Here is an 11409-nt window from a genome sequence, read left to right as displayed (position 1 = left end):
GAATGAGCCTGGTCTGCTACCTAACATCTGAACATGAGGTACTCTCAACATAGGTTCATTAAGGGTTCTACTCCAAGATGTAAACTGCCCACAGTAAAATAAAATATATTATACTTGGTCCAAAATGATAAAACTGCAACTTAAAAAAAAGACATCTTTATTGAAATAAGTTAATCCAATGGATCTGAGAAAACCCAAATTAGTTGGTTAGGGCAATAAGAGCTTCCACCACGTTGCCCATGTGTTCCCTCAAGCTCCGTTCTGCTGCTGCTCGGGAGATCTCCATCTCTGTCATCTGCAGGGAAAGGATCAATGATTTTACCGAAGCCGCCTGGTCAATAAGGTGCCAGCAAAACTTGAAGACTCCACTTGTTTCAGGAAACAAAAGACATATTCCCCACCCACAGAGTAGTTAGGCATTACTCACTATCAGCTCCAGATCTTCCTTCTTGATGGTGACTTTTGCCAGTTCCTTCTCCCTGAAAATATTCAGGTACGTTAGTCCTCACTTTCTACCTCCACTATCAACTCCCAGAAAGGATCATTGCCAGTTGTGCCTTACAAATAAATGACTTGATAAACACTGCTGACTGATAATACAAAAGGACTCCCCCTTGCCTAACATCCCATCCCACCCCATCCCCTGGAATATTTATAGCGGGCAGGTGTTACCAGGAGGTCTTTCCTTCCACTAACAAAACAGCAAAGTTGTAAATCTTAGGTCTGCAGAAATTGGTGATAGAGTTGAACAGTACGAAGTACAAAAGCCTAAAAATGGCTTTTTTCTGTCTGGGGTAAAGAGTGGGGCAGGTAGGTAAGACTTACCGCTCCTGTTTGGCTTTCTGCTCCCTGGACCGTCTATCTCCAATCACGGACATGGCCTATGGGAAAGACAGATCAAGTTGCTGCTCTGCTACTCACAATTCCTAACAATGTAAAATACCAGTAACAAGCGAGTGAGGTGTGGATTCACAATGACGAGCGTACCAAGAACCCGGGCCTACGTTTAGTTCAATTCTGTGCACCTGAGACCCATTTTAAACCCTATCTCCATCAAGTGGAGGGGCCCAGTGACGGTTCAGTTTCCCTCTCGCTGCCTCCCACCAGCGGGATGGGGGCCCCTCCTGGAACCAGGCTTGCCGTTTCGGCCTCCGAGCCCCGTCTGCTCTCATCCCGCCCAGACACGCTGCCCGGCCAACCTCACCGTCTCCAGATTGGAACTCTGGATCTCCTTCTCTTCCGCATAGTCGGTGACTCGCTCCAGGTCCGCCGCACCACTGTCATGCTTCCGTGGCTTCTCCGGAGGCCGCTCCGGACCGCTCGTCTCTGTCTCCAACTCCAGCTCTACGTCCCCCTCTGTCGCCATATCGATCCCACGCGCCGCCCCACAGGCCCGGCCCCGCCTCAGAAGGACTTCCGGCAACTGCCACACAACTTCCGCCGGGATGGAATGGAGGCGGGGCTGGCCCTGGGCCACACCTTCTTTAGTGCGCTGGTTCTAGAAGCTTCAGCAAGCAAAGCAGTTCGGCTCTCAGACTTCCTTTCGGGCTTGTACAGTGTTTTCTGCCAGGCCGTGTCCCAGACCTAACCCGTCACCACTGCAGACCATCCCAGCCTTTCTTAAACTAGGTCCAGCCCTCACACCAAAGGAACTCTGTTCAAGATGAATGACGTGTAATCCTAAACCAATTAAGAATGCTAATCTACAGACCAGATAGGCAAACTGCTCCCTAATCTGGGGAGAACAGCCTGAGAAGCCCAAGGGCCCTGGGAAGAAAGTAGTTTCACAGGGATATCTGCATTTTCCACGACCCAGGGGGTCGGTGTTCTTTTCCTGGTATCCCTCCCCATTCTGCCTTAAACTGGGTGAACAGCCAGGGATTGCAGGAGTCCAATGGGCTGAGGACGAAAGAAAGCTTCTACTTTCTCATCTGCCTTCCATCTGGTGGACTTGGGCTTAATCCCTGGGATAAGGATGGTGGGTGCAAAAGCGGTCACAAGTCCCCACACCTCCCTCCGCCTGGCACCGCAACGCAGGGGAGTCAGCAGTGTCATAGTGAGTCCTCCCTTCTATCAGGTGAGAGGGTACGTGGGCAGAGAACTCCCCAGAGCAAGAGCTGGCTGAAAAGGGGAAGGGAATGGTGGTTGAAGCTGTGAAGGAAAACCCACGGGAGCTGGTAAACATGGCAGACCTGCCATTTACTGCTGAGGCCCTTCTGCTTCTCTGAGTCTAAACCTCTCCTCCCATGTTCCTGGTACCAGATATTTAGGTCTTGGGAAAGATTAAGAGGCCAGATGTGGCAGGCTCTTAGGAAGTTCTGCCAGTTATGTTAAGCTCTTATGATGAAAGCCCTACCTGACATCAATGGAAAGCAATCCTAAATAGCTTGGAACCAGAGTCTGAGAATTCCTAAATGAGAAGAGAGGGGAGGGGGAAACTTTGGAATTCAGCCTCATGGGTTCACCTCACAAATGTATTGATGTAAGCCTATCCTCAGCAAGTCTCTCCCTTGCTGCCCTGCATCTGCTCTACCCTCAGGTGTCCTGCTGTGAGCCTGTTCCCTGTACTTGCTGCTGCCCTTCGAGGTGGCCCCTTCTCACAGAGCCTCCCTGTAGCCGCCTGTTCTACATCCTCCTCCACGTGGGGACCTCAGCAGTCTGCTGCCTCCTGCTGTCAAGGACAGTGGTGGAAAGAGTCTGGGGCAAGGCACATGGGGTACGTGGGAAGAGGCTGGGCTGCAATGGGAAAGGATAACAGGAGAAAGTCTGAGGTAAACGAGATTTGGACTGAGGGTAGGGGACAGATGAGTGGACGTACCCACGGGTGGGTACTCCTCTGTGCATGACAACTTGTCCAGCCATTTCTCACATGTACCTTCCCTTCAGATCCAGATGCCCTCAGGGCTGTGTACCCATCTGTTTGGCCACTCTCACTGCCCAGTGCTGAGCGGCTCGGGGGCTGTATACCGCATATGTGCAGGAACTGCCACCTTCCACCTGCTGCAGGCTGTGCTGCTGATCGACCTCCACTCCCGCAACAGCCTAAGAGCACAGCTACATAATAGGTCTGTGTGTACTCTTTGGGTGGGGAGAGGACAGGGAGGGAAGTAGACACAAGCTGAGTAAAGGAAATTTCCAGATGAAGTCATACAACTGTAAAAAGACAGAGAACAGGTTTAAGTCCCTGCTTCCACTATACTTGCTGTGTAACCACAAGCCACACACTTACCCTCTTTGATCTTCTAGTTTCCTGAAATGGAGGTAACAGTGGAGTTACTATATGCAAACCCTCTGTCAACTCTAGAACACTGTCCAGATGTCATTTAGGTACCAGGGTCAGAATTTGGAATAGGCTGTGATCAGCTGCCGGTTCCTCCCTTCCTCTATTTAGTCTCTTTTCTCCCCTTTCCTATAGTTCTGCTTTCTCCTTTGCCTATTTTTCTGAGACATTTTCTTTCCCTCTTAACCAGTTTCTGGCTCCTCAAGCTGCTATTCTTGCTAGGTCTCTGTGCTGTTGCCTTCTGCATCCCTGATGAGCATCTCTTTCCAGGTACGTTCTATTTCATCCTGATCAGTTAAAAGATTTCATCCTAAGTTAAAAGATGTTCTAAGAAAAAATCTTCCCTGCCAGTCCAAATGCTTCCAATGCAAGGGATGCGCATTTGATCCCTGTTTGGGGAACTAAGAACCCACAAGCCTTGCAGCACAACGAAAAAAAAAAAAGGAAGAGGACCAGCAGTAATGATACGATCAGTTACATTTTCCTACTGGTGCCTCACTTGCAGCCTGGCATTACATTGGAATATGTGGCGGCTTCACGTTCATCCTGCTGCAGTTGGTGCTTATTACTGCCTTTGCTCATTCCTGGAACAAGAACTGGTAAGGAGCACATAACCCTGAAGGCTTCCTGGGAAATCTGACATTACTAGACCCATTCAGGTTGGGCAAAGGACATGACAGGTTGATGATCCGAAAACTTCCAATTAAGCAGTATGGAAAAACTCAGGAGTATGATGGCTGTAGGCCAGGTGGGATAGGCAAGTCTCACCAGTCTTCTGAGGGGAAACAGCTGATAATGGGTAAAAACAAGAGTTGGAGCCCCAAGCCACTGCCCACTTCCCACCTTTAGGCAAACAGGTGCAGCCCAAGACTGCCGCTGGTTCCTGGCTGTGCTGCTGACCACCCTGGGATTCTACAGCATGGCGGGTGCAGCAGCCGCGCTCCTGTTCCACCACTACACGCACCCAGCTGGCTGCCTGCTCAACAAGATGCTGCTTAGTCTGCACCTTTGCTTCTGCGGCCTCCTCTCCTTCCTCTCCATCGCTCCCTGCATCCGCCTCAGTGGGTACATGCCTTACAGCATTAAAGATTTGGGGGGCCTTTAGAATAGCAAATTCCACCATCCTCAGTCACTTCAGTCATCTCTCTCTACAACCCCTTTGCAAGTCTATGGACCGCAGCCCACCAGGCTCCTCTGTCCATGAGATTTTCCTATGGCAGACTTACCATGGAGCCACTGGGGAAACCCAAATAGCAAATTTCATTTGCTTCCCTAATCTCAACCATTCTCTGCTTCCTCCAAAGGGTGGGGAGACAGAAGCACAGATTAGGGTAGGAGTTGAGGAAACTAGTACCCAGTAGGCGAAAGTAATCATTTCCGTTCTCCCCAGAGCAACCTCGCTCTGGCCTTCTACAAGCCTCTATCATCAGCTGCTATATCATGTACCTGACATTCTCTGCACTATCCAGCCGTCCTCCAGAGAGGGGTAAGGAAAGGACCTGGATTCTTAACAAGGTTTACCCTGGCTAAAACCTTTTTCGCTCCTGCCAAATACCTAGCTCTTTGTTCTCATCATCTTTCTCTTCTGTTGCCTTGCCCTTTCTCAGTAATCCTTCAAGGACAGAATCACACTCTGTGCCTGCCTGGCCCGAGTAAAATGGAATCCCATACACCAGATACTTCTCTGGCAATGATGAGTGCTGGCATCATGTATGCTTGCGTGCTTTTTGCTTGGTGCGTAAAAGTGTCAAGGGAAAGGTGTGAGAAGGGAGGATGCTCACAAGGATGGGGATGGTTAGGAGATAGTCTGGGGCCACGGTTTATTTAAACTTTAAAGGTAAGAGGAAAGCTCCCCATGAGCAAAAACAATTTCTAAGAATAGCACCCGTCAGATGATCTGTATGAGACGAAGTGGACAGGGGAAATGACTTGAGAAACTTTAAAAGCACAAAAGATTTCAGGGCCCTCACATGAAAAAATTTCAAACTTGTTTGGGGAAAGGGGCTTTGGGAGATCACTACCCTCCTGAGTTACTAGTATGGATCCTCTGGCAGTAAATGCCATCAGGTAACCTTCCTGCTATTTGACTGTATCAACTTGAGAACTCTCTCTTCTCAGCAACGAGGCTTCTTACCTGGCTGAGGTATTTGGGCCCTTGTGGATCGTCAAGGTTTACAGCTATGAGTTCCAGGTGAGGACGGATAGCTCAATATCCCCAATACCCCAACCCCCTTCACACACAGCAACACACACACACATCCTATCAACCTCTACCCAAAATGCTCAGATTCTAGCTGCGGTTACCTTTTATTGAGTACCCACAATACGCTAGGCACTGTGCTAGGTACGTTACATACACAATCTCATTTAATTTAGTCCTCACAACAACCCTGTGAGGTAGGTGTTCGCTCCATTTTACAAATGGAGAAATTGAGGCACAGAAGGTTAAACATCTTACCAAAGTTCCCATAGCCAGTCATATACTGGAGCTAGAATTTGAACCCAGGTGTGCCTCCACTTGTCACACCACACCCATCTTTTTAAAGAGTTTCCTGTACTATTTCCCAGACATTCTTTTTCCAAAACATGCTGCCTTTCATCTTACAGAAGCCCTCACTCTGCTTCTGCTGCCCTGAAACAGTGGCACCAGAGGAAGGCAAGTGTCAAGTGAGGATCCGTAAGTGTAGATTTCTGCAGAATGCCAAAGGATGCAAATGCCTTCATGAAGAGGCTGGGGAAGGGAAGAGGTGTTTCAGCAGCTCTGCTACCAGCAGTTCTTTTCTCTCTCCAGGGCCAAGAGGTGTGGCTGTGAGACCAGCTGACCAAGAGACCTCTCCAGCTCCTCCAATCCAAGTCCAGCAGCTTTCCTACAGCTATTCTGCTTTCCACTTCGTCTTCTTCCTTGCATCACTTTATGTCATGGTTACCCTCACCAACTGGTTCAGGTAGGATGGAGGGGGGCCTGGGACACTCTTCCGAAAACCTAGTTGTTTTAGGGAAAAGAGCACTTCAAGGCCAGTCCTGAGTTCTCCCGAGACACACGAGTCTACCATATTCTTTGGTGGGGCAGTAGGATAGCTCTAAGCTCTGAGTCACGGCCCTGCAGACTCTCTAACCAGAGACTTTGGTTCCACAGCTATGAGGGAGCAGAGCTGGAAAAGACCTTCATCACAGGTAGCTGGGCTACCTTCTGGGTCAAGGCTGCCTCATGCTGGGCCTGTGTACTCCTCTATCTGGGGCTGCTACTAGCACCATTCTGTCGGTCCCCAACCCCGGACCCCCAGCATCCTCTCTTCAGGCGACACTGTCATCGTGTCAGTATTGCCAAATGACAAGTATCCAATCTAGGGACTTTAAACAAACTGGAGTTCCCTTGAATGTGTATCCCTAGTCTTAACTCACAGGAGCTGTCCAGCCCAACAGATTCCTCAAAGACACAATGGGAAGTTACCTCCCTTTAAGTTGAAGTCAGTAGTATGTCTGACTTGAAAAAAGTGGCCACACACACCCTAATTCCCTGGGCAGAGTATCTGACTCACTGGAGCTACCATTACTTCTTCAACCCAGCTCAAGAGCCTGATTCCAAGTCAGCAGCTCAGGAATCACTGCTAACCCAGCAGACAGGGTGGCACCAGCTCATTCCTGGCTCTCATGGTAGAGAGGGGGGCAGGGAAAGACCAAAGGGGACCAAAGACTTACTTGGCACTGCCTTTGGCAATAAAAAGGAAAACAGGCGTCCACCCCTGGGTACAGGGATGTAAGAAGCCCAGAACCCTAGAACAAACCAGGACATGGGAAGAAAGGCGCACAGAGACTACCCTAAGTTTTAATCCTGATGTTGAGGTCAAACGCAATGGGAAGAGAACATCTACTCTCATTCCATGAGGAATGACAGAAGAGAATGTGAACACTTGAGAGCAGCTAACCACGGGAACTCCGTCAGCAGCAGGGTCTGGGCCAACTTTCAAGCCTAGGCACAAACTGAGGAAGAATGAGCATAAACCTAGGTCTTGCAGCCTTCCTTCTCAGGGCCTCAGCTCCTTCCTCAGGATGATGTTCCAGGTCTGAATGGGGGACAAAAACCACAAAAAAGAAGTCCCTACGGCTCTTAGAGGATTTCTCTACCACATACCCAATACCTGTCTGTCTGTTGCAGTACAATAAAAAATTTTTCTGTGATGTTTAAACTTAACCTACATATTCACAACCTTTCAGAGTATGAAATTCCCTTCCCTTTTGGTAGGAAAGGGCAGCCATTCCTCCATCCCCATCCCCCCAAATCCCCAGTCAAACCAGGCGCTCAAGGAATTACAAAGCTACTTTTAATACTTTGGGGTGAGCCCCACAGGAATAAAAAACACTGGGAAAGGGTAACCCCCTCACCCCCAGGAGTGGCCCAGGGGGAGAGAGGCTACCTGAGGGGTAGGAAGCACAAAAGGGACCCGCTGCAGACTCAGGGCAAAGGGAATGCCATCGGTGCTGGGACCTGTGAGCACTACAGGAGAAAACGCGAGCGTGATGGGACTGGCTCCAGGCACACAGGCGAAGGGCAAGAGGGTTGGACACGAAGCCACAAAGCTACTTGGGTTCCTCCTTCTTCTCGTTTGCCTTTTTCTGCTTCTGCTGCATGATCTCCGAGTCCCTAGGGGTAGAGATGATGGGGCACTGGGAGGTACCAGAGGGCAAAAAGGACAAGATGCAGGGGTATGAAGGGCACAAAGGATAAGATGGAAGTGGATGGGACAAAATTCAGCATATGGCTGCTGTATTCCCACCCTAGGAGAACAAGAGGAAGAGAGCTGAGGCTCAAAAGGCAATCAGTCTCTATCTGGCTGTTGCCCAAGGGGTCAGAAGTCTGGCCACACAGGCCCAAGGCTATTCTGTGCCGAGTACCACACCCCGCCACACCAGTGAGAAGGTTGGGAGAAGGGAGGGCAAATGAACAGCAAGGAGGGCCAAAAGTACAGGGCTGTCATAACCACTACTGCATTTGAAATGTGAAACTCCCTGCCCTTGCCCTTAAGGTCAGACCCGGGGGCACTCAGAAACCAGACCGAGGGCAGCACCCGTCCCAGTCCCAGTCCCAGTCCCTTCCTGTATCGCTGTGAACTAACAATTTAGAGGGTGAGAGGAATAAAACCCTAGAGGAAACGATGCACTCTGCCCCTCACGGCTAGTCCAGATACAAGCTCAGAGCTAACTTTTCCAGGTACAACCCTCGGTCTAAACCCAGGTCTCACCCCACCCTCCCCTCCCCTCCCTGGGGCTACCTCTGCTTGCGGGCGGCAGCAGAAAGCCCGTCATCTCGGCGCTTTCCCTTAACCGAGTCGCTCTGCTTTTTCATATTCTTCTGGCGGGCGAGCTCGCGCTGGTTACCGCCTAGAGAAAAAAAAATTAAAGGTGAGACGCGAGGGCCTTTCCGGCCGCACACCGGCGACCCTCTCCCCTCACCAGACACCAGTGGGCTCCCACACTGTATTCCCGGGGCGCCGACACCGGCCCGTTTCGGGGCCTGGGCTGCAGATTCGGCGGGGGAAGTGAGGGCGGCGGAGGGGCGGGCGCTGCCACGGGGCAGGTCAAACTGGAGAGTGGGCAGAGGACGGTTCGGAGGAGCCTGCTGGAGGCGTGTTTCGAATTTCGGCGCAGCATGAGGACCCAGACAGGTAGTGGCGGTGTCTGCAGACGGTCTGGGTCTCTGTGGGGGATGGGCAAGGATCCGGAGTAGGGGGCTCTGGGTCTATCACAGGCGCGCAACCCTTCCCACACCGCGGAGAATCGAGGAGGGCCTCTGCCTGCCGAGGAGCCGGGGGGGTTGGAGGGAAGGTTCTCAAGAAGTGGCGGTGGGCAAAGGGTCGATTTCCGGGCTCCGAGTGTGAGGGTGGTTAAAGAGCGCTCCCAGAGAAAGGTCTCCCTGGGGAAGCCAAGAGGCGGTCAATGCCGAGGTTCGGCAGTCGTGCTCAGGGTAAAGGGGGAGAAAAGGGCAAGGAGAGAAGGGGTCTCAATGCTCACGGGTCATGGCGACGGCAACGGCTCCGGCCTGCCTCCGTTGCGTCCCCTCGTTCAGTACGACGTTACAGGCCCCGCCCCTTTCTCGCGGCGTAACGAAGTCGTCTTTTCCTCCCCGCCCCTTCCCGCCCGGGAGCCGATTCCTATTGGTCAGGAAGAAACACATGTGGCCGCGGGCCACGCTGGAACTCCGGCGGACGAGAAGGGGAGGTTCGCAGGCCGAGCGCGCTGCGTGGGGCGGGGCTTTCCGAGCAAGTCGTTAGGTCGGGTGGAGAGAAAGTAGGCCAGGTCACGTGATCAGGGTCGGGGGGGGATGGAGGGGTGCGGCTGGCGATGTGGCACTCCCGCGGGCTCGGGCACGTGACCTGGCAGAGTGACCTCATACGGGGACGGTTTGGGACACAAACTCACCCAGAGGGAACGCTGGGGGAACAGAGTGGGGAGGCTTCCCGGGGACTGAGATGGTCCGACTGGTGCTGTTACCAAGACTAGAACAAAACGCCGGTATTACTTAGGATCCTTCCCAACTAACCACCTATTTGAACACTTGGGTGCACAAAATCATGTACGAGAACAACTTAACAAACTCCCTTCCAACATATTGTTCGCCCATCCCAAACTCCAATATAGAAACTCGCCGCCACATCCAGTATGTACAAAAATCATGGCCCTGCTCATTTGCCCACAGAAGCTCTGAATATGTAGCTTGGAAGTATTTGAAGACCCCAAAGCCACAGACTGTGGCCTTGTATCAGGGACTCGAGACTGGGAAATGCACATACTATGTTCATTTCTCCTTTGCCATTTGCCCCCACTATTATCTACCAGCAACACCTGGTTTTAATTGGCAGTTGAATAGGGCGGGAAGCTTAGATTTCTCCCTCTCATTCCCAGATTCACTAATATGTCTACAAGACTCCCCATCAGTCGTGAGGAATTCACTGAATAAAGGAGAAGTGTTTTAGTTGCTCAGTCGTTTCTCGCTCTGCAACCCCACGGACTGGAGCCAGCAGGCTCTTCTGTCCGTGGGGTTCTCCAAGAGAGAGTACTGGAGTGGGTTGTCATTTCCTTCTCTGGATAAAGGAGAAACACTTAGGAAATCTCACAGGAGAGGATTAGTTGTAAATTTCAACTTATCCTCTCCAGTTAGTGCCCGCAGTAAAACCAAGATGAGGCTAAAACTACAAACTGTCTTCTCTCTCAACATAAAACTGGGCTGGGGAGGGGGCCAGTAAACCTCATTCAGTACTATCTGCACAATTTTTGCCATCCCCAGGTATCACCTGAACTACTACTATTTATTACTTGAAACTTTTGTATTTGGAGGGCAGAAGTTGTGCTGCCCTGCAGGGCTTGTGGACATTTTAGTTCCCTGACCAGGGATTGAACCTGGTCTGAAAGCACCAAATCCTACCACAAGACCACCAGGGAACTCCCCATATCAGTTTCAAATGCAGGATAGAATGCAAAATTCATATTTCTTTAGTAAGTTTAAAAAAAAAAAAACAGCATCTGGTGATTCATCACTTCTGATGTTAAAAGACACAGTGACTTTTGCTTTTCCTCTCTCTCTTGGATCACTGGCTCATGGAGAGCCAGCTGCTATGTCAGGAGGAAAGGCCCATGGGGTGAAGAACTATGGTCACTGGCCAACAGTCAGAGGGCAGAGAAAGTATTTCCACTTTAATTCAGGATGGGAGTTGGAGTTGAGAGTTAGGGACTAAACTAGAGAAAATGGAGATCCAAGGCTCTGAAGCAGAGAAGGAGGTGAGGTGGGATTTAAGGATCCCGCATATACAGTGAGTACATGAGGAAACTGGACTTCAAAGATAGGGACAGCATCACAGACCTAGAGCCACAGACTGCCATGGTTCACAAAACGAATTTGGATGCTCTGGTTTCCTAGCCCCAGGTTCCCACGGTCCCCGTGCATTTAGAGAGACTACAGAGCCAGCCCCATGGAGAAAGCCTAGCTAGCCAAGGATGAGTGAAATAGTGCAGGATGAGGAAGCAATTTCTCTCTTGGCACATGCTACCTCTTTATCAGCTCCAGAAGAGAGAGAGAGTAGAACAACCCTGTGACCAGTCTCCTCTTATTTAACTCACCCAACACTATCCCCTTG

General features: G+C 50.8%; 3 protein-coding genes across 3 annotated transcripts; 1 reads left to right on the top strand and 2 right to left on the bottom strand.

The window, feature by feature from the left end:
- Positions 1–169: 169 nt before the first annotated feature.
- On the bottom strand, positions 170–8584 carry HYPK (huntingtin interacting protein K). The gene is given in 6 exon segments (XM_068991597.1): positions 170–295; positions 428–479; positions 826–881; positions 1205–1396; positions 1398–1482; positions 8526–8584. Coding segments are annotated over 6 exon segments (540 nt in total). The 3' UTR covers positions 170–199.
- Positions 1976–6612, top strand: SERINC4 (serine incorporator 4). The gene is made up of 12 exons (XM_068991483.1): positions 1976–2077; positions 2540–2716; positions 2887–3065; positions 3471–3550; positions 3786–3879; positions 4130–4341; positions 4671–4766; positions 4888–5014; positions 5399–5471; positions 5888–5936; positions 6072–6225; positions 6417–6612. The coding sequence occupies exons 1-12, from the start codon at positions 1976–1978 to the stop codon at positions 6610–6612; spliced, it is 1539 nt and encodes a 512-aa protein (XP_068847584.1).
- On the bottom strand, positions 7736–9403 carry SERF2 (small EDRK-rich factor 2). Its single transcript, XM_068991598.1, has 3 exons — positions 9290–9403; positions 8551–8659; positions 7736–7922 (listed from the first exon to the last, which is right to left on the bottom strand). The coding sequence occupies exons 1-3, from the start codon at positions 9294–9296 to the stop codon at positions 7859–7861; spliced, it is 180 nt and encodes a 59-aa protein (XP_068847699.1). The 5' UTR covers positions 9297–9403; the 3' UTR covers positions 7736–7858.
- Between the last annotated feature and the right edge of the window lie 2006 nt (positions 9404–11409).

Source organism: Capricornis sumatraensis, chromosome 19 (assembly GCF_032405125.1).
Source record: "Capricornis sumatraensis isolate serow.1 chromosome 19, serow.2, whole genome shotgun sequence".
NCBI classification, from domain to species: domain Eukaryota; kingdom Metazoa; phylum Chordata; class Mammalia; order Artiodactyla; family Bovidae; genus Capricornis; species Capricornis sumatraensis.
This window is presented reverse-complemented; position numbering and strand designations above follow the sequence as displayed.

What these genes read in the sequence shown, in the direction of transcription:
- SERINC4 (XM_068991483.1), top strand. Translation starts at nt 1,976, where the DNA reads ATGGTGGGTGCAAAAGCGGTCACAAGTCCCCACACCTCCCTCCGCCTG. An exon ending in TGATGAGCATCTCTTTCCAG is followed by an intron (nt 3,551 to 3,785) that starts GTACGTTCTATT and finishes CCTCACTTGCAG; the next exon opens with CCTGGCATTACATTGGAATA. An exon ending in AACAGTGGCACCAGAGGAAG is followed by an intron (nt 5,937 to 6,071) that starts GCAAGTGTCAAG and finishes TTCTCTCTCCAG; the next exon opens with GGCCAAGAGGTGTGGCTGTG.
- SERF2 (XM_068991598.1), bottom strand. An exon ending in GCTGCCGCCCGCAAGCAGAG is followed by an intron (nt 7,923 to 8,550) that starts GTAGCCCCAGGG and finishes CTCTACCCCTAG; the next exon opens with GGACTCGGAGATCATGCAGC.